At 40.2% G+C, this 26,544-nt stretch overlaps 1 protein-coding gene and 2 pseudogenes across 1 annotated transcript; all 3 read left to right on the forward strand.

Annotated features, from left to right (window-relative positions):
* Window positions 1–3,031: 3,031 nt before the first annotated feature.
* Window positions 3,032–3,631, forward strand: LOC117021456 (ubiquitin-60S ribosomal protein L40-like; annotated as a pseudogene).
* Window positions 3,632–4,092: 461 nt separating this feature from the next.
* Window positions 4,093–26,544, forward strand: STOML3 (stomatin like 3). Its single transcript, XM_033104616.1, has 7 exons — window positions 4,093–4,258; window positions 16,991–17,094; window positions 17,174–17,246; window positions 20,986–21,068; window positions 22,550–22,753; window positions 24,254–24,388; window positions 25,757–26,544. The coding sequence occupies exons 1-7, from the start codon at window positions 4,207–4,209 to the stop codon at window positions 25,979–25,981; spliced, it is 876 nt and encodes a 291-aa protein (XP_032960507.1). The 5' UTR covers window positions 4,093–4,206; the 3' UTR covers window positions 25,982–26,544.
* Window positions 5,471–14,007, forward strand: LOC117021576 (superoxide dismutase [Mn], mitochondrial-like; annotated as a pseudogene).

A 26,544-nucleotide genomic window follows, 5' to 3' on the forward strand; every position in this document is an offset into this window, starting at 1 on the left:
GGGGAAACACGTTATTTAAGGACAACAACTTGTAGTTCAAGAACAGGAATAGAATTAGAGCTTTTAAAAACATAGCTGTCCTCATTTTCAGCCAGGATGGGGTAGCCTTAGAAATTGACCGCCGCCTCCAGGATACAACCAGAGGCGCTTCACTGGATACACAAGTAACAAGTGACTGACTGTATCCTGGCACCTGCAGCTGGAGAAAAACAAGAACCACTTTCATCCCGAACTTTAGCTAATTACAATGTCATTATAATCTCATTTACATTGAGGTTACTACTCCTCCCACCATACATCTGATGTCATGATAGTTCTGGAGGAGTCAAATAAGGAAGAAAGAGCAGGAAACTGAGGATCCCACCTACTGGGAGGAAAATGACAAGCCAAGTCAATAGGATGTCATCAAATCCCAACCTGGGAGGTATAAATACCCCTGTTGGGACTTCCTCGACTCAAGTTGCTGAGTTCACTGCACTTCCCTCTCAAGTGTGTACTTTTGTTTCAAGAAACTTCCTGTGTTTTCTTGAATCTTTCTTGCTCTTGAATTCTTGTGTGGAGACAAGAATGTGATCGGATGCTCCCGGTTGAGTCCTCTCTTGGACATCCCTGTGAGCCTCTGGCGAGACAATATCAGGACTTTCCCTAGTTCAGGAATTGATAGAATGACAGAGTAGAACTCAGAGAAAAATCTGCACTGGGCGTGTATTCCAACAGTTCTCAATCTGCTGTATCCTCCCATCTTCACTGATGTCGCCCTGCAATGGTTAGCGATCATTAATGTTTCAGACAAAAGAGGAGGAAACATTGAAAATGTGCTCATGTTTCACTCATTTCCTGAAGCCCCCCGTTAGGGACTCAACTTGTCCCAGGTGTTCCTTACTTGGTGAAATCATTCTTGCTTTCTAGGCTGAGCTATGTGGCTGAGAAAATGAACAAACATTTTGCAGGAAGCAGAAAAACAGTTGCTTAATCATCTTCCAAGGGGATGTATTTGTTGCAAGTGCCCTGAGGCTCTTTCCAGCTGCCACTAGGGAGCAATTATTGTTACTGTTGTTTTGAACCTTGCACCGCAGTGACTGGCGGGTGCTGGCAGAAATGCCATTTGGCCGATAATGAGGGAAAATGTATTTAGAAATTAGCTGAACTTGTACTTCCAAGAGGGAATGGAGCTTCCTGTTCCAGGCAAAGATTGCCTATGTCCGAGTCACAAGAAATGATAGAAACAGGAAGTTTTCCTGTCACGCTTTCCATGAGAGGTTGGTCCCAACATTGTGATGACGTGCTGATCGAGTAGAGGTCAGGAAGAAACAGAATGGAATCTGTGGACTGACAGTACAGAACCAAGAATGGGTCTCAAGTTTTCAAATTTGTAGCAAACTGGAGAAGCATTAGAGGAGAGAGAGAGAGGCGATGAATGTTCTGACAGACCTAATGAACCACAAACCAATCTTCCATTCACCTGAAACAAGGGGAAAGGGAGATATTGTGAAAATGAACACAATATTCCCATTTTAGAAAAAAAGATAGCTGAGTCCTGAGAAATACAGCTCCGCTGCTATTTATGGGAACAGTAGTTACCATTTATCAGTGACAGTCATTATTCTGAGTATTCTGCATATAATATTTCATAAAATTTTCAGAGAGACAACTCTGGTAGAGACTATTATCACGCCCATTTTACAAATGAAAAACATGAAACACAAAGAGGTTACCCATGTCACACATAGTTCATCCATGGCAGAGTCAGGGTTTCTTTGTATCTACCTAGGCAGTGTGAGCCGAGAGCCTGCTTTCTTACCCATTATGACTCTGGCTTCGTTTCCACATCAAGCCATAGCCAAGATGTATGAGAATAATGCACAGGAAAGTACTCTAAAGCAGACAGTCACTGATTGCTCATGCGTGTGTGTCTGTTTTACTCTGTGTTTCTGGTCCCCAGTCTCCTTTCCCAAAGTTCTAATATCCCCTATTTATTCTTATAATTATAAGCCGTGGCTGACAGCCCTGGTTATTACAGTAATTTCAGTTTGTAGAGCTGGCAATTAAGACTATCAGGTAGTTGGCAAAAGTAACCCACAATCTGGGAGGTTTTTAAAGATGAAGTTGCTAAGAAAAAAATAATTAGATGGTTGGGAGAAGAAAGACTAGAAAAGACAAGATGACCTGGGAAAGATCAGAGTTTCTTTTGTATTGCTTTGTTTTCACACAAAGGTAAACGAAATATTATTTGGAATATTGATATGAGAAAGATGAACATCAGAAAATTAGAAAATTGGTGCTCTCAGTATTGGAATAAGCACAAAATTGTCCTTGATTCCAAGTGGTATGATGAAAGAAGGACTCTTGGGACAGGAGCCTGAGTCTCTGGATTTGAGAAACAGCTTTGCCATTTGTGAACTGTTATCTTTGACAAATTATTTATTTATTCAACAAGTATCTGTTGGGCATCAGCTGTGTGCCTGCATTGCTCTAAATGCTGCAGGTGCCATGGTGAAAAAAATAACGCCTAGCCAGACCCCTCATGGAAGTTATAATATAAAGGAGAGGTCGTTTGCTGTAAAGGGGTACATAGTAAATATTTCAGGATTTGCAGGCCATGCTATCTCTATATCAACTACTCAACAATGCAGTTGTAGTGCAAAAGTGGTCATAGATAACACAGAAACAAATGGACGTGGCTGTGTTCCAATAACACCATTTACTTACAAAAACAGGCGATAGACTAAATTAGTTAGCCAAGCCATGGTCTAGAGGAAGAAACAAGTATTAACCAAATAATTGTGCATATGATAGCATGTGCAGAGGTCCGGTGGCATAGAGGACACATATAGCTTTAGGGGGACTGATAGAAGGCCAGTGGGTCTGTTTCTGGTTTAGGGGAATGAGGCTGGAACGGGAAAGAGGGGCAGATTAACAGGGTCTTTCACAATTGGCAGTCATTGGATCATTTTAAGCAGGACGGTGACATGGTCAGATTTGAGCTGCAAAAGAACATCAGTATGGCTTTTTCTTTTCAACTAGCGGTGGAGCAGCCTCCCCAACAGACGCAGAGATGCAGATCTTTGTGAAGACCCCGAAGGGCTAGACCATTGCACTTGAGGTCGAGCCCAGTGACACTACTGAGAATGTCAAAGCTAAAATCCAAGACACGGAAGGCATCCCACCTGACCAGCAATGTCTGTTTTTTGCGGGCAAACAGCTGGAGGATGGTCGCATTCTCTCAGACTATAATATGCAAAAAGAGTCCACTCTCCGGTTGGCTCAGTGGTTAGAGCGGGTGCTTATAACACCAAAGTCACGGGTTTGAGTCCCACATAGGCCAATAAGCTTCGCCATCCACACCTAGATTGAAAAACGACTTGACATGTAGATGGGTCCTGGAAAAACATACTGTTCCCCAATATTCCCCAATTTAAAAAAAAGAAAGAAAGAAAGAGTCCACTCTGCCCTTGGTGCTTCGTCTGCAGGGCGGCATCATTGAGCCTTCTCTCTGCCAGCTCACCCAGAAGTACAAGGCGACAGGATGGTCTGCCTCTAGTGTTACTCTCACCTGCATCCCCGTGCTGTCAACTGCCGCAAGAAGTGTGGCCACACTAACAACCTATGCCCCAAGAAGAAGGTCAAATAAGTCCCCTCCACCACCTCCTCGGCCCACAGAGGGACTTCCTGCCCGAGCCCCTTGGCCCTGGGGGAAAGGGAAACTTCAATAAAGTTTCCCTTTCATTGACTGAAAAAGAGAGAGAGAGAGAGAGAAAAAAGAACTGCAGTGGTAGAATGAACTGGATGACATTTCCTCATCTGAACATCAGGATGGATAAGCTTGCCCTGTGTATCAGACGGTTCCTATGGTGAGCAAGTCACAGAAGCTGCGTAGAAGTGTTTTATGAAATATAAATGGTGTAGAATATTGCACAGTGATATTTTACAGGAAGCATCAGAAGGTCCTATTCTTTTGCACTTTCTCTGTGAACAAAGGCAGTCTGAACTCATGAAAGAAATTGTTTTGTTTATGTGAACAGGCTTCCTTCACCAGGGTAACTACTCCTTAGGGTGCTCCGGAAAGAAGAGGAACTTCTTTCGCTCCCATTGTCTCTCATCTCTCCTCTTCCCTTCTCCCAAGCACATTTGGATAGCTGCCTGGAGTGCAGGCCTGGCTCCAAATCCATGAAAATTTGCCAAATATAAAAGCTTCTCAAGAATGAGATGGATCCTGGGGCATCCTCCCCTGAGAAGCAGGATAAAGAAAACTTAGTGGGTAAGTTCCCTTTTTCTGCCCTAAGCTTGTTTTATGTGTATTAAGCAAAGAGGGAGTTGTGGTGTTGTAGAGAGTTCAGTGTAAGCGTGGAGTAGATTATACATGAGACTGGCATCAGTTTCATTGGGAACCTAGGATTTTGGCTTCTTTGCTTATTGTGGTTTTATTTGCTTCTTGTACAGCAGTCCATAACTTGATTTTTTAAAATTCAGTTTTAGATAGAATTTGTGTTTATCTCCGCATTTATTATTTTTGCATTAAATAGCAAATGTATGTTGAAGAGGCTGAAATTTATCCGTTTCCAAATATCATCCTATGATGCTGTGATTAAAAAGAAAAGTTGGTTTGAGCTACATCATGTTTGATACATGGAGAGAAGTCGAGGGAAATAAAACTTGGCTCATAACACCACCTACTACTTTGAATACTAACGGCTATTTTATATTCACAAGCATTTTGCTTGCATTATATTTTTAAATCCCACAATAATTCTGAGGTGGATTTTCTTATAATTTCATTTTACGAATGAGGAAACTGAGTCTTGGAAAGTTTAAAAACTTGTTTTAAAGTCCAGAAAGATGATAATGATGATGATGATGGTGATGATGTCAGAGAGTGTGTGTGTGTGTGTGTGTGTGTGTGCGTGTGTGTGTGACCGAACCTGTGCCCTATACCTTATCTTGCTAAATAAGTCATAGTATAAGTTAGAAATAGAGAACACATTTGGCACCATCACTTTGTAAAAGAAAAAGTATGCATCTAGAGACATTTACCTGAACTGGGAAAAAAACACTTTTCTCTTGGAGTAGACCTAGCAACATTAGGAAAGTAATTACTACGGAGTAAATATCGTTTGGAAGAGCAAGTGGGAGGTCTCTTCAGCAGTACTCTTTATTATCTTTTTAAACAAGAAGTTTCATGAGACATCATAGCTTCCATTGAACCGATTAAGACATCAGCTGGGTAAATGGCATGATTGCAGCTGTTTTACCAGAGAGATATTTAAAAGTATTCATGGGGTTTCCTGGTTTGGATTTTTTTAATATAATGAAAAACCTGCCCTGTCACAGAACAAACAGAGGTGGGGCTCACATTTTACATCTTCTGGTTTCCTATGCTTTTGGCAATTTATGAGAGTTGCAGTATCAGTCGTTTTCTGAGACCTGTTGGCTCACTTTGCTCTTGCCTTCCTCCATCTTGGATACATTTCACATGACATTATTCAATCCTTCAGTTATTTCTGTACAGAAATTTGCCCTCACAGATGTTTGGAAAATTAAACGATTAACTGAGTCCTTGTTACCACCTCCAGCAAGAGACTTCTGCAGTGCTGTACCACTGGCTTGTACCAGCGTTCGAAAGCCACTGGTGTGCATCTCTTCCTAACTCCAAGTTCAGTGATCTCAAGAGGATCAACCGGAAATCTATAGAATGCTGTAAGCTAGGGCTCCCCCCACCCAGAGTTCTAGTTGTTCAACATTTCCTAGCACACCACTGCTCATTATTCGTCTTTGACATTCCCTCCTATCCCTTTCTTTTTTTCTTTAAGAATTAAAGTGAAGTTAATTGAAATCTTGATCATCTAAATCTTTGAAGTTCCTTTTATATTAATATGCAAAAGAATCTTCCTGGGAAGCTTTTTTTTTTAATTTATTGGGGTGACAATTGTTAGTAAAATTACATAGATTTCAGGTGTACAATTCTGCATTACATCATCTATAAATCCCATTGTGTGTTCACCACCCGGAGTCAGTTCTCCTTCCATCACCATATATTTGATCCCTGGGAAGCTTTTTAAAACGGGGATTCCTGTCCTCACCTTTACAAGTTCTGGTACACTAGGTCTGGGATGGACTTGAGAATCTGTGTCCAAATATGTTCCCGAAGTGGTGGGGTGGTCAGACTGAGAACACACTCTGAACAGCACAGTGTTGTTGTTTTTTTAACAATTTTTTGTTTCCTGAAAAATGTTCCTTGATGCAAGATGTGTGTCTATTTCAGAGTGAAAGACAGGAGAGAAGATAATGTTTACTCATAGGGTTTCGCTTAAGATTTTATGCTTGGTGCTTAAAATCTTTGATTCCTTAGAGAAAGAACCAGCAATTTGCTGAGATTCTATTTTACTGAGTGTATCGCCACAGGATTGGAAGTGAATAGAAACAGGGAAGAATTTTTAACACTGCATCCCAGGGAAGGTGATTGTTTTCATTCCCATGCACCTTTTATTTTTCCCTTGGGAAGCATCTGGTCTGTTCTGGAAACACAAGGGAATTGTTTTTGTTTTACTTGACATGATTATTTTTCTGTTTTAAAGTTGCTTTTTAAAATTATAAAGGTATCAAAAATTAAGAAAACTCAGAACAGTATAAACCAGTCATGCTTCTACCAGTCAGAATAAACCACTTGTGACACTTTGGTTAATTTTCTTCCAATATTTTTTCTATGCATATATTTTTACTAATTGGGATTGTACAGTCCATATAATTTGCATACTACTACGTTTTTTATTTTAACATTGTACCATGTACCATAGTAATTTTCTCATGTTTTTGTAAACTTAAAATAATATTCATTATATAATATTGTGTAGCTATATCATGGTTTGCTTAATTATCCCTATATGTTGTACTTTCAGGGTGTTTTTGATTTACCACTGTTATAAAAACACAATCTATAAGAAGGTCTGGGCATAAATCTTAAGGAGAAAGTATTTGTACTTGTTGCTGTTGGTAGTGTTATTTCAGACAAGAAAGGGAGAGTTGGTAGAGAAAATAATGCAAGGAAAACTTTTCTCTTTATTTTCTTCTCATAATGCTGTGGGGGTGAGTTTACATATGAAGGCAGTACATATGAAGGAGATAATGCGAGGACATATGGTTCTCAGGTTAAAGACTCTCTTGAGTGCAAACAGAATTTCTCTGATGAATCATTATTTCCAGGCAAGAAACTTCAAACAGATCAATACATCTATTATATGGCTGAGCATCTTTCTTGGTAGTTCAAAGCATTCAGTGCACCATTCACTTGTGCATGTGTCAAGCCTGGTCTCTGGCTTGGGAGTGGATGTCGCATTTGGCTGATGGGGGTGGAAACTCAATGGAATTTATCATAAAGAGGCTGCCAGGCAAGATACCTCTGGGGGTGGGGCGGGGGACGGCTGTCACGAGGAGGGGCACACAAGGGGGATTTAATTGTGTAGTCAATGCTTAAATTCTTAAGCTAAAGTGGGGGATACAAGGTATTTAAAAGCATTGTTTTTACATCTTTTTGAACATTCTATTTCAAGACATATCTTAAATATTTCTAAAAAAAGATCAAATGATAAAAAAGAATTAAGTATAAATGTGTAGTAAAGTTCATGCAGCTGCTAAGCACAAACACCCTTCTATACTTGAGATGTAAATCTGACAGTTTGGAAAACTCTTAGGATTATGGAATTTTGTAGTCAGAGGACTAGCCGTCATGGTAAGATCCTCATCTAGCTCTGATGTAGTAGTTTTGCATCAAAGATGTGGTATCTCTCTTTCTCGCTTTTAAAGTTCTAAAAGTTATCTGACAGAACTTAGGAAGTCAGTGACCAGATTACTTTAGGAGGTAGAAACCTTCAGGGGTTAGGGTTTTACTTTATGTTATCCTTGAAAATGTAGTTCTTGCACATGTCGAGGGGCCATCATCTAGATGGGCCAGAATATCCACAAGTGATATTTAGAATCATATCTGGTAAGAGAAAAACATTAATAATAATATTATTACAAAATACTATGTAAATTATCAAATCAGAAATTACATCAGGCAAAGTTACACAGGCAAGAAAGACTTGACTCAAGACTATTGCAATAGAGGATGGAAGCCAGACTTCGATCTGAACCAGCTCCACTGAAATAAAGCAGTGTAGGGTTTTTAAGGCTAGAGTAAGCTAGTGGACAAGTACTGGAGGACCTTAGGGGGTGGTCATAGCCGCCTGTGTTTATTAGTGAACTCCTCGTATCTTTGTAACAGGGAGTATTTATACAACTAAAAGCAAGGTGCCTGCTGAAGTTAGGCTTCTACCAGCCCACAGATTCTGGAAGATAGGGGTGCCAACTTCTTTGATGATTACATTTCAAAAGAATGGATCCCAGGTCCTTGAAAAGATAGTCCTGCATTGTAAAACTGGCAAAAGCTTTTAAAATGATTTATATCTCCAAGGGGCAATGGAAAAATTTACAATGATAATGGTTCTAAAGAAAACACTCTAAGTAAAGGGAAATCAGGAGCCTAGAGTCAGGAAAAATCTGTTTAATGTTTAGTCAAACTGAGAGAAATATTAAGACTATCTTGACCAAAATACATCTCTAGAAAAATCCTAGGCAGTGTCCCGTTTTACCAGAAGGCCTCCTAATATGGCTTTAATCATTCCTGTACATGTAATTTATTAGATCCTCACAACTAGTTATACTGTACTAACAGAGGAGAAAACTATGGCTTTAGCCAGTTAAGTGACTTAGGAGATGTCACCTAGCTTTCAAAAGGAGGCGTCTCAGTTAGAATGTCTGGCCGATTGACTCAGGGCCTTCGCTTTTCATCCCTGCTCAGCATCGTCTCCCATCTGTCCACAGGCTGGCTTTGCTGATGATTTTCAATTCTCTCTGCCCTCTTCTTTCTGCGAATGCAGAGCAAGCAGTGAGTTTTCCATCCTCAATACTGGCCTGGCCTTATATCCTCTGGTCTTTATTTGAATAATTTACTGAGGTATGAGATACATACAATAAAGTGCACAAGTCTTAAGTGTTTGGCTTGAGACTGAATATACAAACAGACAATGGCTGGACTGGTTATAAAAAGAGAACTCTAACCTACAACCCGCAGCAGGCTGCCAGAAAACCAACCTGCTTAGCTATAATAACCAGCCCAGCAAGCCATCCTGCTATAAGCTAGATTTGGGGGAAGCCAGATTGTTCTCTATAGTGACAATTCAGGAAGCTAAACAATAACATCTGGAACTATCAGCACAAAATGGCCAGGACTTGGTAAATAACTGACAGCTTTCCTACTTTTTGTCTCCACTTCCAACTTAGGACCAACTAAAGAGAGCCTTATATGCACCCCCTAACCAATCACATAGGATGCCTCCCTTCAAACTAGCCTGCCTACAGCTTCCCCAGGCCAACAGCCCCAAGTCAGGGCACACCTGAAGGCTTAACTGTTTCTACTCTAAAGTTTGTCCCACTCCTCTGTCTGCCTTTGAGTCTCAGCCAAAACATAAGTGACAGAGGCAGACTCCCTTGCTATGGCAAGCTCTGAATAAACAGACTTTGCTTTCCTTATTTGGTTGGTCTTTTGTGTATTCCCATAGGCTCAATATGTATAAGTCTATGTAATCACCACCCAGATCAAGATATTTCCAGCCTTCCAAAATGCTCCCTTATCCTTCCTCAGATAAAACCCTAACAACCCCACTACCTAGAGACAGCTATTATTCTGACTTCAAATGTAATAGGTTAGTTTTGCTTGCTCTTGAATAAAACGATACAATATAAGTAAGATCATACAGTATGTATTCTTATAGATGGAATCAAAAAGTATGTACTCTTGTATCTGGTTTATTTTGCCCAATATTTTGTCTATTTAATCTATATTTTGTACATGGCAATAGCCTCGCCTTTTTTTCTTTCTGAGTAATATTCCTTAGTCGGAGTGTACCAGGACTGTATTCAATTGATGGATTTGAGTGGCTCTTCATTTCTTGGATTTTATGAATAAAATTGCAATGAACATTCTTGAATACACTTTTCACTGTAATCAGCACTCCTTTCTCTCAGGTTTTACTTAGAAATTGAATACTAAGTCAGAAAGTAAATGTGTGTTTAGTAGATACTTTCAGATAACTTTTCAAGGTGATTGTATTATTTGCATACAAGAGAGCTCCAATTGCTCTGCTACCTTGTTAAATGTGGTATTGTTAGTCTTTACCATTCTGGAAGCTGTATATTATTATGTCATTGTGGTTTTGATTTTCATTTCCTTGATGTGTTCTGTCTTAGTGTTTTTAAACAATGCCATAGTACCTAAATGTCTATTTAGGAAATGACTATTTATAGTACCATTAGGGAGGAAATGACGATTTATAGTAACAAAGATCTGTGGGCAAGAATTGTATGTAGTATTGATCTAATTAATATGGAAATACTGTTGACAAAGCCAAAGTTGAGAAATAAACAACCAAGTCACCCATCCTCTTTTAGTTACTAAAATTAATTTCCATGTCTAATGCAGAGTCAGTGATTTGGAATATTCCCCCCTACTTCCTGGCCTCATAGAAGTTGCCAATCTTGTGTTGTCCCCTAGCCCTAAAGGGTATTTAAGTCTCCTCTGGTGCACTGGGCTGTATCTAAGGGCCAGGAACAAAGCCGCAGAGGCGTGCCTCCACAGGTGAACTTGGTTTTGCCTTCCTGCCTAAGTCAATAAAGGCAGACATAAATTACTGTCAGTTTGTAGAACTTGTGGGTATCACCTTACTTAGAGAGATTAAGATGATGATTACCACACTAACCAGGAAGGTTTCTGGCTGCAAAATGAAGGGTTGGCCTTGGTTATCTCCCAAGTCCCTCCAACTGAAGTCCCAGGGTCCTTCTCCCCAGTGTCAGCAGTGCTGTCTACCTTTCTCTTTGCAGACTAAGGAAAGACATTGACTACACATTCTGTTGTCTTTGTCCCAGCCACATACAGAGGGAAATCTATACTTATTTTGCCAGCTGTACATGTCTCAGAAGGAAGTGCAATAGAGCACGGACGCTATTATAACAGCTGGTCCTATTGTCTCTTTCCCTGCTAGACATGAGCTCTTTTGGGGAAGTTGCCCATCTTCTTCTCCTTTGTATCCCCAGCTTGAGCACAGTGTCTGGCCTATAACTGGAAAAATATTTGTTAAATGTATGAATGAGAAATCAAGGAAAATTTGTTGTGGTGGCAAAATCTAGTTTTCTACCAGGAAGTAAGCACATGATGACAGCTTTATGGTATTATGACATTTACCCACAGAAAATAGACATCTATGGATTTGGATAAAGCAGGAGATGATTAGATGTATTCAGGGCTTAGTGGCTAACAGAGAGATTGCGTGGCCCCTTCTCCTTCCATTTTCCCCTCAGCCTCAAGGGAAGGCTCTGGCAGGAGCCGTGTGTAGGTTGAAGTAAAGGAAGTATGGGAGAGTTCTGAAGATCTTTTGTAATACAATCCCAGAACATCCTCTCGGTCAGAATTGTAATCCTCAGATCCTCTTCTCAGCACAGCATCCTGGTTTTAACTGTGGGAGGTAGGGAGAAGGGCAAAGGCTGGCTGAGAGTTTGGCTCTTTGTGCTACCGCTGGAGCTGTGGCGCACAGGCCCTGCAGGGAGCCCTGCAGGGAAGCCGACCCCCACGCTTACAGCCCCACTTTGTCTTGCATAATGATTATGATCCACCTCAATGTGGTCCAAGGCTGTGGAAGGTGATATTTTAGGAATTTAAACTTTGGCAATCTGTAGGAAAGCCTTATTTTTATTGAGTATAATATGTGTATTTAGTATGCTGTGTGCATTTAGATACTATAATAGGACATTTGCACACAAAAGTTTATAATACCAAATATGTATCTAAAACATGTTTCATCTCAGAATGTGACAACTGAGAGCACAGAAAATATCTCGTGAGTGCAGGGTTTGTGGCAATTGGCACAGTGTCACAGGGTATGGTTGAAGAGAGTTGGTAGGTACTCTTTGAAGGGCACTTACAATCTGCCAAAACTATAAATACTAATCTCTGACCTAACACTTCCACTGTCAGGAATTTATCCGACCCAAGAGCACAAAAACACACATTAAAAGCATTCGTCACAGCATTGTTTATAAGAAAAAATCCTAGAACCCTCCTAAATATTCATAAATGTATGACTCGGGCACCTATGTGTGAGTAGCAGTAAAATGGATGGATGAGGAGGGATTTCAGGTGGTGTCAGACTTAGTGAATAGGAGGGGGCAACGATGACCTGTGTCTCTAACCTGGACAGTAGTGTGGATGGTTAAGGCATTAACTGAGACAGCATAAGGTGTTTGTGGGATCATCTGGCTGGAGAGGCTCAGGAAATATAACTAGCTCTAGTGCTGGGTGGAGAACTCAATCAGTTGGAGAAGTGTCAGGGTGAGGGTGAGGGTGGCTGTCAAGCTGAAGAAAACAAGAAGAAATGAGGATTAAAAAGGTGAAATAGTGAATATAACGAATTCTAAAGTAAAAGGGTATGTTTTACAAACAATTCTAAGACCTGAGAGTTATGTAACTGATATGATTAAAGCTACAAAGTTTTAGGTGGTTGAAGTATGATTTGAACTTAGTCCTATCTTATTGCCAGGCAATATTCATTAAACCAAAATGCCCCTGTTATCATAGTGTATTATTAGAAAAAAGACATCCAACACACTGAGTCAATGTAACAAAATTCCATGAAAAGTCAGAAATATAAAATATCAATGTCTGATAAATCTCCGTGATATCCATCAAACTGTAAAATGGAGTAACAGTAGTAACATACATATACTAATGTAGATATTCATGTATGGGCCAGGTGCCATAAAAAATAACGTCATTTAATTCTCATCAAATCCTTCAAGGTCAGTAACTTGTATCCCCATCATACAGATGAAGAAATGGAGGCTCAGAAAGATTGAGTGGCTTACCTGAGGCCACAGCATTGGTAAGGAAGGGAGCTCTCCTAGAAGCTCACACCCAAGAACTCTTGAGAATGTTTTTTCATGTGACATATTGTCTCTCTTTGGAGATACTACTACTTACCTATCTACCGTGGAGTAGATAGGGGCCACCTGAAGAATGTGAGGCTCAGGAATATGCCTTTTAAAATGACCTCCCGATGATTCTGATGTGGGCAGATGATGGATCACACTCTGGGTAACACTATTTTGTGTGTTTTGAGAGTAATAAACAGTGGCAGTGCTATATAAATGTAATGGTAATTATTATTATTGATTGTTAAGAGTCTTTTCTTGGAAGGGGCAAGTCTATTTTAACCTAAAAACCTGAATGAAGCGGGAAGCAGCGTCCATGCAGCACAGCCCGAGTCACCGGTTTACTCCAGGGGGTGTCACCGTCACCATCGTGCCAGGCAGTGCTCAGTATGAGCCCGTAGCTGGTGCCAGCTTTGGGGTCTCTGGGCTCCAGGCAGAAGCACAGACTCCCCGACTTGCCATACGACTATGGCGCCCCTGGAGCCCAGATCACGCAACTGCACCACCGCAAGCACCACGCGGCCTGTGTGAACCACCTGAAAGCACCGATAAGGGTGACGTTACAACTCAGATAGCTCTTCAGCCTGCGCTAAGGTTCACAGGTGGAGGCCATAGCAATCATAGCATTTTCTGGACAAACCTGAGCCCTAATGGCGGTGGAGAACCCAAAGGGGAATTGCTAGAAGTCATCAAACGTGACTTCGGTTCCTTCGCCCAATTAAAGAAGCTGACCGATGTATCTGCTTGCGTTCCAGGCTCGGGTTGGGGTTGGCTTGGTTTCCGTCAGGAGCCGGGAGGCGAACAGATTACTGCTTGTCCTAACCAGCATCTCCTGCGAGAACAGCAGGTCTTCTTCCACTGCTGGGGATTGATGTGTGGCAGCATGCTTATTATCTCCACTATAAGAATGTCAGACCTGGTTATCTAAAAGCTATTTGGAATGTAATCAACTGAGAGAATGTAACTGCAAACACGTGGTTTGCAAAAAAGTAAAACATGAACATTGCACTGAGTACCTAAAGCTCTTTACGACGGTTTTTTTTGCAGGGCAGAATATCGCAAATACCCATAATATACCCCAATCTGCTCTATGGTAGAGTTCTGAATGTATCTTATTCAAATATTTGATAATTTAGTGCTATGAAAAATTTCTTGTTTGAAAATTTTGTTATTGAACAACTGTTCGAAAATATTCAAAGCTTTGTATGATTTAGTCGTTTGATTGAACATTTTCTTCAGAGAGCTAACGTACCTCAGAGGTTAGCAATGTCACCACAAAGCCGTCAACAATATTGCATCCCTAGGCTGTTGGGGCGTCTAGGGAAGCCTTTCTAATCCTGTTCTATTGCGTTTACAGAAAATCTAGTCTTTTGCCCCATTGTTTAATAATAAAATATTAAATTTATTCCTCAAGGGAATTCAGTTTTCTACTGAAAATTTCTCTTTTTGTAAGTAATCCTCTGTTTAGGATTACTTCTAGAAGATATCACCCAGTGCTCTTTATTTGCTGTCATTTGTTGCACAACGTTAACACCATTTGTCATTTAAAAAATATTACTTAATTGCTAATTGAGAAAATTGTTTTATCATGAGAAGGAAATCTTTGTGCATCTGAATTTTTTTGTCGGAAGAAATATAAAGACTTTGATGTGGAATTTTGTTCTCAAACATAGACATGTGTGATGTGTAAGTACTCAAAATGGATCAATTTGGACGTAGGTGAGGAAATCAATGATAGGAATGAGGCCACGCACCACTGGCTAGACACCTGCCCCCTTCTTTCAGGCCTGTTCTGAGCAGCCCCCTCAGGAGCCCCCGGCCTGGTCAGGGGCTGCCTTCCCAGTAAGGAGAGAGGCACAGCGGTTCCTGGATGCAGTCAGCTGCGCGCCTCCGCAGGGACATTCATTTTCAAAGACTTGTTTTTGTTATTCTACCCATTGGATGCTTTTCTTTTAGAAAATGTACAGTCACTATAGGAGCTTTATATTGTTGAGGTCTTTTTTTTCATAAAGGGAAACAATACCCATAATACAGTGACACAGCATGTTACACTACGTGCCTGTTTTTGTTGTGAATGGAGCTGTTTCCAAGTAGCATAGAACGTTCATGCATTTGGTTCAGCGTTGTGTGGTCCATGTGTCAGCATCTTCCTCATGTCTTTAACGGCTGTGTAATATTTTATCATTTGGGCATTTCCTAATTTAATTTATGGTTCCGTTACTGAATATTACATTTGTTTCTAATTGTTTATTACAAATAATGCTGTGTTGAGCAAACCACGTAGGTTTTACCTTCTATTGGAATATTTTCTCTATGTGGGTTTTTTTTTCCTTAAATCTATTTAGTAACAGGATGTTTTCCAAGTTTATTATGTTTATTTTTAATTTTTCCCACTTTATTTTCCTGGAAAAATAGAGTAACATAGCCGTTTCAATAGTGAAAACTGAAGTTTCAAAAATTTTTAATTCAAGGCACTTTTCTTTTAAAATTCAATTAGAAAAACATTTAGGATTTCTGAATTGCAAGAGTATTGATGAGACTGATGATATGTGTGCGTGTGTGTGTGTGTGTGTGTGTGTGTGTGTGTGTTTATGCTTATGGACTGAAAATACTTAAGAGACTGTGGTTGTCTATATGCCACATTAAGATAACTTTCATGAAGGGCAGATAGAAGTCGTGTGATTACTGCTTACATATATAGTATATATGTCTATGTATTTATACACAATGCAGTGAATTCTTTAAATAAACCATCCAGAAAAGTAGGACCTTTCTGAAAAATGGGCTTTTGAATACAAGTAGTCTGCTAGAACATGGTTTGTATGGAACTGATAAAGATATGCAGAGAATACTGAGTTATATAAAACTTTTTGACTTATTAAGCTATATGGGGCTCCATTTTTGCGTTGGCTTTATGTTGAGGGAAATGAGGGAAAGCACACTGTCTTCACTAAGGTTTTGCTTTTTCCTCCCTGTTGGATAGATGTTTAAGAGACTAACATAATTTAGAGTAAAGATTTTAATCATTCAGTGAAAAATGAGACCAAGAACTCTGTTTAGTCCTGTTTTTCATAATAGAAAAGAAACAGAAAAGGTGAAATAGCCATTTCTGCTGAAAAGAACAAGTATTATTCACTCAAGAAGAATATTTGTGACCGAATCAGCAGTGCCTGCTCTAGTTTAGATGTGCTTCACAAACCTTAGCATGATTCATGCTGCAGGAGAACAGCACACAAAACAAACACTGTCTGTAAAATAGTATCTGTTCCTTGAACTGTTGTGGGATAATTAAGCATTGCTGTTGAGAAATTACAATTTCTGAACCTCAAATTCAGTATCTTAAGTTGAGATTTTAATTTCTTTGAGTATCTTTATAAAGTAACATCAAAATCATAAAATTGAGATTGATGTGTGTTGTGAATCATATCTAAGACTAGGTATAAATACAAATTTTATTTCCTGTTTTAATTTCAGGGGTACTACTGTTTGGGAAAGCTATTGGGTAACTATTATAAATTACTGTCTCTGATTTTCAGTGATACCCTAATGGACCCAGCAAGGTAATGTCCTGTCTTCTAAGATGCGCATAATACATATTTAAAAATCCTATAAGGTCCTGGATAGTTTTCACTTAGTTACTCATTAAAGAAACATTATTTCCTATTGTAAATGTGAAGTTTTTGTTTGTAAGTGTGATGGTTTTCGATTGTTAAATAAAAGAATCTGTCAACTAAAAAACAAAAACAAAAAATAAACAAAAAAAAACTTGAATGAATATTGTGTGTGTGTGTGTGTGTGTGCGTGCATGCATGTGTGTGTGCATGTTCACTGAATTCACGGGTGTGCGTGGATTTAGGTTGCTTCCTCAGTCCCATCAGGCTTAGCCAGATCTCTGGGTAGTTTCCTCACCTACACACCTGGATGCCATTTCTAAGAACCGCCTCAGTCACAGGCTTGCTCCCTTCTCATTTCCTAGGCATCAGCAGTAAACATCTTGGTGTTTGTGGCTGGATCCTGTTTTCCCTTTCTTTCCTGTTGATGATTATTACCTTCCCTGTCTCTATATGGATGTGCTTGAAGGTAATACCTTGGAAATGAGTCGGGCTCTCTATATGAGCTGATGAACCATTAAGACTAAATGCTCTCCCTTAAATCTTAGATCATTAAGGAGTATGAACGTGCTGTCATATTCCGACTGGGACGCATCCAAGCTGACAAAGCCAAAGGGCCAGGTATGACACCTAATACTATTACTACTGTCACCAATATTTTCCCTGACAGCAACTATTGAGAGGCAAAGGAAAACCCCAGGAAGCTGGAGCTCTTGCCTTTTGTACAATTGAAGGATGTTGTCCTATTATGTAAGTTAATGGGAGTGACCATCAGACCGCTAGTTTGAGAGTGTGGAAATTTGGACATGTTTCTTGTCAGAGGGAGACACTCCCTCTGAGAGTTTCAGTTAATGTGAGCAAAGAATAACTCTGGTGACATTGGCTAGTTGTTACTTTACCAGGGCCACTAAGAGAATGAGAGAAGAAGGAGAGGAGGGAGTAAATGGCGGAGGTAGATGACAAAGTTACTCAGGAGAATATTTAAGGAGCTTGCTTTTCACTCTCACTGTTTGAAAAGAACTAATGGAAAGTAAAAAGCAATTTCCTCTCCTGGCAAGAAGATTAATAGAAACATAGAGCTGGAAGTCATTGTAAAACTGCTTTTGTCAAATGTAGTATTTATTTCCATCCTTTCTCTGCAACCTTAAAATGAAAAATGTTCCAAATTGTTCATGCTATAAAAAGATGGGATTTGAGGGGGTGGGAAGAGGGAATAGGGTATCAGGTACTAAAACTCCCTAGAAAAATTATTGATTTAACACTCATAACCTCTTGGTGTATACTGAGGGTGCCAAAAAAACATATACAAGTGGATACTTTGGTCACGTTGCTCAAGCAGTAGTTCACATAATCAGAAGTGTCTGCGAATTAATGGTAACCACCTTGAGCACCTCTTGTAATTGCAGAAGTCAAATGTGACTTGTATTCATCTTTTGTTGTCGGTATATATTGAGCATTACAATTTGTACAGTTTTCTTTCTTAAAATGTGTATACATTTTTTTTGGAACCCTTTGTATTTAGCAGAACCATATGAAATTGCTAATATTTATTTTTTGACTTACAAAAATAGTAATTTCATGTGGTAAATTCTAATATTCTTGAGAGGAGAGGCTCATAAGTAGCATCTTAGAAGACACAAGATAAAGAATGCTTATTAATTCTACTTCTCTAATAATATTTGTTTTCTGTCTCCTATTTTAATGTATTTGAGTAAATCATTCTCTCTCCTACTGGACTGTATGATCTCTGGAGGCAGGAACTTCCTTATTTGGCCATGTACCATGGTAGGCACTCAGATATCTACATAAAAATTATGAGAAACTTCAAAGGAGAAGTTGTTAAGGAGGGTTGGCCATTGCAAGTAGTACTGCCCTACTTGTCCAATTTCATAAAAGACCTAAAAGAAAGAGGGCAAGAATTACTTATTATGGATATTCTTATGGTTTGTCAAAACAGAAGTGTTAGAATCATCCAGCTGATGTATAATAGATATGGTTGACCCCTTCCGAGTTATGTTGCATCTGTAGGGGCCAAGATCATAAATTAGAATAAAATTGGATTTGAGAGAGGTAGAAGAGCCATAATCAAGAGGACTCTAGAGAAAAGTGTATCATTTGCAAATGAATTTTCCCAGAGATTTCATCATTAAATGTCCCCAGGATAACTACTCTCGTCATACATGTCTCTGGGGCTAATGAGTTACTTCAGAATTACATAAGAGCCAGAGGGACACTAGCCAAATTGCTAATGGAAAAGCTCTCCACTTTTGTAAATTCTAAGTCATTCTTTAATAATACAAGTATTAATAACAAGAGCTGCCACTTCTTAAGCACTTAATACTTACCTGGCACTGTGTTTAATACTTTATTTTTCATTCATGTTGAATCATGCTTAATCTTCACCATCATCTTATAGATATTAGGTTAATTGAAACTTGGAAGGTTAAGTGAATGTTCCCAGGTAATAAGTGGTAGAGCTGGAGCTTAACTCTCTTGTTCTAAGGCCATGATCTTAGCCAGTGACCTGGCACCAAAAAAGGATGTAAATTAGGCAGTAATCGTTAACCATAGGTCTCAGAAAGGATTAGAGACCAAAAGAAAGAAAGCACGTTAGCAGCGTTTTCTGCTGATGCTACCAACCCTTTACATGGTACTCAACCTAAAAGCTTGTTTCTTCTTTGAAAACAAAAACAGTAGTACAGGCCGGCCCAGTGGCTCAGGTGATTGGAGCTTCGTGCTCCTAATGCCGAAGGCTGCCATTTCGATTCCCACATTGGCCAGTGCCAGATGGCTCAGTTGGTTGGAGCGCAGGCTCTCAACCACAAGGTTCTGGGTTCAACTCTTCGACTCCCCCAAGGGATGGTGGGCTCCGCCCCCTGCAACTAAGATTGAGCATGACACCTTGAGCTGAGCTGCCACTGAGCTCCCGGAAGGCTCAGTTGGTTGGAGCGCATCCTCTCAACCACAAGGTTGCCAGTTCAACTCCCGCAAGGGATGGTGGGCTGCGCCCCCTGCAACTAACAATGGTAATTGGACCTGGAGCTGAGTCACACCCTCCACAACTAAGATTGAAAGGACAACAATTTGACTTGGAAAAAGTCCTGGAAGTACACACTGTTCCCGCAATAAAGTCCCCTTCTCCAAATAAAAAAGAATTAAAAAAACTATGATACTCATCATCTTATCACAACAAAGGAGAAAACCCATATGCTCATCTCAATCAATGCAGGAAAACACAGGGCAAAAAAACCCCAAAAAGACAAAAACAAAACAAAACAAAACAAAAAAAACCAACCAAAACAAAAAAACCCCAGTAGTACAAAATCTTTTTGGTAAGTGGAAATGGATTGTTTTTTTCCATCTAGCTAAAATGCCCGAGGTTCTAATCTTTATAATTCTTGTTGTAGAGAACATTCACCAGGGTAATGTTAAGAAGTCATAGTATCCTCAGAGGAGTTTTGTTAGTCCCATCCTTCCCCCACCCAGTCCCAGTTCAAATATCTCACAGTTTAGAGAGAAATCAAAGTGTTTGCAATTGTTGAGTGCCATTGTATTTGAACTATGCACGGCTATGAAGAAAACTGTAAATTCTGCAATACATTGGTTTTAGAGGCTCTGAGATCCTGGGAAGATTTTAATTCTAATGTTCCTTCAGTCTATTGAAGATGAATGAGAATGTTGACAGTCACTGACATTCAAGGTCAAAATTTTATTATCTGAATCTTTTATACAGATAACCTTTAATATAGCGAAACCACTTTCTAAAATATCCTTTAAAATTGTTGAATTCAGCACTTGGATAGAAGTAGATTGAGTGTTTTAAAAATGAAATCTAAAAATTAAATGTCAGGGATCTTTAGTTTTCTTACCAAAGAATTTTAATTCCTCAGGAACCATTTTATTTTCTTTCTTTTTTTATCTTTTTCTAAACAATTTTATTGGGGTAACAGTGTGTCTTTTCCAGGACCCATCAGCTCCAAGTCAAGTGTTGTCCATCAGTTTAGTTGTGGAGGGCGCAGCTCAGCGCCAAGTCCAGTCACCTTTCAATCTAGCTACAGGGGGTGTAGCCCACCATCCCATGTGGGAATCAAATCGGCAACGTTGTTGTTAACAGCACAAACCTTGTTGTGAAGAGCACACGCTCTAACCAACTGAGCTAACCGGCTGCCCCCAGAAACCACTTTTCTTTAGTCATAGACTGATAGGAGGAAATAATTTCCCCGTAGTTATGGGTGTACCTATTGAACATCATCTGGGAAACATTTTCAGCCCATGAAAATAATGTACCATAGAACTAGGAGACAATTTGTTGTAGTCATTTCAATAAGATGAAATTTAAAACATATTTTCTTTTTCATAGGTTTAATACTGGTCCTGCCCTGCACTGATGTGTTTGTCAAAGTTGATCTCCGGACTGTTACTTGCAACATTCCTCCACAAGAGGTAATACTGGTTAAAGATATGTTGCTAGAAATAAAAGCTATATCATCCCTGTTCCGTGAACAATTGAAATTTTACAATCTGTTTTTAAACTATAAAGGGAGGATGAACTAAATTCCCAGAGACCTGCTTGAGGACCCTGAGGTAGCTCCTGAAACTACTGGGTTTTGTTTTGCCAAATGAGAATGAAGCCAAGTTCAAGAATTGAATTGCTAGAAGATTCAGGTGGGAGAAAGCTCAAGAGAAGAGAGAGAAGGGATCCAGTTGGCAGAGGAGCTGGGATGCTAAATGACAGAGGAGATGCTTGAAAGAGTGATAAATCATTGTATGAAGGAGCTGGATTTCATTTGGTGGAAGGGAGTAGTTGGTTATATTATTCCTTCCATCACCTTCTCAGAATTTTTTTTTTAGTAATATCTACATTACTTATCTCTGCTTTAAATTTTTTGTGTTTTTGAATGCAACAAAGTGGAGTGAGAGTGGGAAAAGAGCAAACACTGCACAGGGCCCGCCTGCATTTGGATTTCAAATAATTCTTTTCAATTCTTAAAGTACTGCAAATAAATGAACAACAAATGTACCTGGGCAACAAGGAAGAGAAACAGAACTATTAATAATAATGTAACCTTTTGATAACCAAAATGATCTAGGAAGAGGAAAGAAAATCTGAGTAGGACCTATGGTGTGGGAGGACAAAGGTGATAAGAATATAGAAAATCAACATTTATTAGTAAATATTAATTTTCTTCTCTCTGGTCCAGGAAAATCAACCAAGGCCCAGCAATGATGTCTCCATGCCACTGGAGGGAACCGCAGTCCTTGCTTTAGAATTTAGCCTCACTCATAAGAGAGTTTGGGATGCTTAGTGACTTATCATGAGTCTTTTCTGGCTCCATAATAGACAGTTCCAGATGGGAGAAGTGAGTTCTAGGTCTGCTCCCATGGTACACCCACAAATCTCTCTTATTTGCTGCAAAACATCTCATCACATTATTCAGAACGATTAATGCAGAGCTTCTATATAAAGCTGAATTGATTTTTATTTATTTGAACATAGAACACGGTCTCTGGTGCCATCTATGTTTTCTAAGAAGCACTGCTATTCATCAAGTCTGATAAACACTGAAAACCAAAAAGATGGCAGTTATCAGGGAAGCAAGTGTTTTACCTCTGTTTTGAAGGTAGAAGGGTTCTGCTACGACATTTTAAAATGGAAGTGCCTATTCTCACCATGGCAAATCAAGGGCCTCTCCCCATGGGGTGTAAACTTCTCTAAGATGATCTTACAGGGTTAGGTACAGACCACACAGGTGAAATACTTTTGTTATCAAGTACGATGTTATTCCATTCAAGCCAGGACAGATTTTGGGTGGACTGCTGGCCTGAGTTGTCAACTCCTATGGAGAGAGCTCTTGAGCTTGCCGACATTTTGGGGATCATTGTGAAAGTCACGAACATGTAATTCCCCCTGTTCTTCTCTCCAGATCCTCACCAGAGACTCTGTGACCACACAGGTGGATGGAGTTGTCTATTACAGAATCTATAGTGCTGTCTCGGCAGTGGCTAATGTCCACGATGTCCACCAAGCCACATTTCTGCTGGCTCAGACCACTCTGAGGAACATCTTAGGGACACGGACCTTGTCCCAAGTCTTAGCTGGCCGAGAAGAGATCGCCCATAGCATACAGGTAAAGACAGCGAGAACGAATAACCTGTGTCTTTAGTTCATTCATTTACATTTTCAGTCACTATCAAATACCATGAGTTCAAAGCACCCGCTCTCTCTACCCATATACACACTCACACAAATACACACACACAAATACACACTCACACACAACTGATCTAAATAGATAGGCTTCTATTTGTAATTTCATTTTTTTTTTTTTTTTTGGTAAACAAAAGGTATAGATTTCAATATCTGAGTGGGAGGAGGGAGCTGTTGAAATCAGTCACCATATATATTTTTTTGGAATTCACAATCATGGATTAACATTGTTCACTTTAACCGTTTCTGAACAGGTTAGAGACCAGATTTATTCTTAGATTACTCCAGAAGAGGTACCTGCATTTCTCAGGCATCCCACGTATTCCTACATTTCATTGGCGTGTGAAAGTTAGAAGATGATTCAGTTGAGCTAGGACAGGCCTGTCATCCTGGGAAAATCTTATGTCATGCTACCAATATCAATAATAATATTAATAATCATAATGATAACATTGATGAAGATGTAGCAGGTATCTGTCCACCTCTTGCACACTCCAGAGCCTCGTGCTTTTGATAACTCAGGTTTTTCCCTGACCACAGTCAGGTCATTGGCTTCTTGTGAGGTTTTGCCGTGTCCTGGGTTCTGCAGGGATCACGGACAGGCAAGGGTAACTTCCATTCTGTAGCACAGATATCTGCCCCTCGCTTTTGGAACTACCCATTTGATCTCACTACTTCTCAAAGCATTCTTTCTCATCCTTCCCCCTCCGGGATAACCAGCAAGATGTCTCCCTCCAATGGTTTTAAGCTTTTATGAAGGACAAGAATATCTCTGACTTTGGGCTGCTTCTGCTCTAAAAAATCATGCCTTGCTACCTGTGTAAAACTGGCCACAGGACAGAGGTTAAACAGAGCAAGACAAATAATATCTCAAAAGACCCAATAATAATATTTATTGAGTAATTTGTAGGCACTGTAGATATCGTACATGTATTATCTCCAAACCTCATGACAATCCTGAAAGGAAACCAGTTTTAAAGGTGGGAAAACTGAGAATCAGGTTAAGTAACTGGCCCAGTTATTCACAGCTGCAAATGACAGAGCCAAGACAAAATCCAGGTCTACCAGAGAAGCCCGTTCATTGTTGCCTGCTTGATGTCAGTGAGAAGCAAATTTGGGGATATTTGCTCAAATCTAGGTGGATAGAATATACCTCATTAGGGATGGTTTTGGGGTGGATCCTGCTGGGACACCATCAGGTTTCTGTCCTGAATCCTTCCTGGGAGTCACTTCAGTTCCAGGAAGTGAGCAGTAAGGATGCTAACTCCTATTCCCTTCCTAAAGTGTCTCACTTCAAATACTGTAAATACAAAAGGAAAAAAAAGTAGAGGACTTTATCTTACAAAAATAAAACATATCAGAAACATACATCCCATCACCAGTCTCCTGATCGATGTTCTTTCTTTTGATTTGGAAACAGACTTTACTTGACGATGCCACCGAGGTGTGGGGGATCCAGGTGGCCCGGGTGGAGATCAAAGACGTCCGGATTCCTGTGCAGTTGCAGAGGTCCATGGCAGCTGAGGCTGAGGCCACCCGGGAAGCCAGGGCCAGGGTAAGGGCTACTGTGCTGACACGGGAGGGTGAGCCACCTAGCCTTGGAGCAGAAGGATAGAACTTGAATGGCAGATCAGGCTCGCTCAGTTCCTTTGATAAGAAAAGGGTTTATTTTTCTCAGGTTTGAGAATTTCCCCTTGAATTAGAAGGCAATTAGGAGCTTAGTGTATTTTGAGGAAGCTCGTAACATGTCTGTGTCAAGAGTGCACTCAACCAGACGCTCAGTGGCTTAGCAAGGCAGCTCCCAAGTCTGGCGGCCCATTAGTCTCCCAGAGAGAACTGAATAAGCAAACGGCAGTTCCCAGACCTCATCTCAGACTCTGTGTGGCAGTCTTGGGTGGTCCCAGGAACCTGCATTTTTATAAAGCTGGTGATACTCACATAGCCGACTCAGTGCCTGTACTTTGAGCATCATTGTTCTACCGTGTTAAGTGTACTGGATAAAAGGGGGTAGGGGGGCCAGATTAAATATACTCCAGGTTAAAATTACAAAATGTAAGTGCACTCTGGCCTCCAGTGTTCTTGCATCTGTCGGATCTATAGACTTCATGTCTGTGTGGGTGGGTTTCCTGAAGTATCAGAAACCAGTTAAGATTAGAAGCCTTTCTTGTATCCTCTTTGGAATCTTACTTGTGAGCCAGTGAAGGTTTCCTCTGCCCTCTTTCCTTACCTATCTCTGGCTTATCTGCTGAGCCCTAGCAGCTTCCAAGCAGTGGACCTGGCCATGACAGACAGGAGGGTGCTTTCTCTCATGGCTGTTGAGTGCCCACAGATGGGGCAGCCAAGTTCCAAGTCACTCTTGCACTGTCTGAGAATGGGAAGAGGAGTGGTGAGATTTCCAATGAGTGTTATCAGACGGGCACTTGCTGCTGTTTGTAATCAAGAGTGGAGAAAACTGGAAACAATCCTTATGTTATAAGAATGAGACTAAGTTGGCAACAGAATGAAATGAAAACCTCTCCTATGATAAGTAAAATTGACAGAAAAAAGCCAGGGGAGACCTTGAATTTCAGACTTCTCTGAAAACTAATGCAGCAGAAGGTAAGGCTCCAAAGTGATTCAAGAGCCTTACTAGGGTGGGTGACCCTGTGTTCATTTGGGTGAAAGACAGTGCTTTTATTTTGTTTGAAAATGAAATCTAGGCACTCATAATTTGTAAAATATCTCCGGCTTCCTGCACCCTCCTCAAATTTCTCTAATCACGTTAGGATGTGAAACTTTTATCCTTGCCAATGAGGTGAGTACTTGAAACACGTGTGGCCAAGTGGAGACTGAGAGAGAGGTATCAGTACGCAACTGGAAAAAGAAAGCACTCATCGCAGTTGCAAACTTTTATTTCTAAACTCTTTTATTTCTGTCGTTTCAGGTCCTTGCAGCAGAAGGAGAACTGAATGCTTCTAAATCTTTGAAATCAGCTTCCATGGTGATGGCTGAGTCCCCCATAGCCCTCCAGCTGCGTTACCTGCAAACCTTAACTACCGTAGCCACAGAGAAGAATTCCACCATAGTGTTTCCTCTGCCCATGAATATACTAGAGGGCATTGGTGGTGTCAGCTACAATAACCACAAGAAGGTTCCTAACAGAGCCTGAGGCCCTCCTGCTGTAGGCAGCCATTAGCTTAGGGAGTCCTGTCTATCCTGTGAAGAGCCCAGCATGTAGAAGTGTTGAGGATTTCAACACTATTCAAGCAGAGTAACTCCACAGCTGGAGTAGTATTAGCAGGGAAATGCTTTTGGGGCTACAAAAACAAGCAAACAAACAAAAAACAAAAATGAGGCCTGTGTACTATTTTTATTTTTAAGAACATAAACAGCTTCACATTATTCTTGTAATAATCCATCAGTGGCTGTCCCTGCCTTGTAGCAGAAACTTTCTAGCAGTAGGGGGAAGAAATCTTTGGGTGACTATGACTAAGATTTCAGAATTACGTTTTAATGGTTTTAAGAGGCACTCTAGATAATTTGTAAAGTAATGTAGGCCTCATATTTATACTAGGCATTTGCTTTATCATTCCAAAGTAATTATTTGCTAAATTTCCAATAATTACAACAAAATCCCACAAGGCTGAAAATTAAGATTGATTTTGATGCTGAAGACTAAAGAGGCACTGAGGCTTTCAGTTGCAAACTTATCACCACCAGCCCCCCCACCCC

Source organism: Rhinolophus ferrumequinum, chromosome 4 (genome assembly GCF_004115265.2).
Source record: "Rhinolophus ferrumequinum isolate MPI-CBG mRhiFer1 chromosome 4, mRhiFer1_v1.p, whole genome shotgun sequence".
Lineage (NCBI taxonomy): Eukaryota > Metazoa > Chordata > Mammalia > Chiroptera > Rhinolophidae > Rhinolophus > Rhinolophus ferrumequinum.

Excerpts from the sequence above, each read along its gene's own strand:
- STOML3 (XM_033104616.1), top strand. The coding sequence starts at position 4,207 with ATGGATCCTGGGGCATCCTCCCCTGAGAAGCAGGATAAAGAAAACTTA. Across the intron at positions 4,259-16,990 it reads GGATAAAGAAAACTTAGTGG|GCATCAGCAGTAAACATCTT; the intron begins GTAAGTTCCCTT and ends CTCATTTCCTAG. Across the intron at positions 22,754-24,253 it reads AGATCGCCCATAGCATACAG|ACTTTACTTGACGATGCCAC; the intron begins GTAAAGACAGCG and ends ATTTGGAAACAG.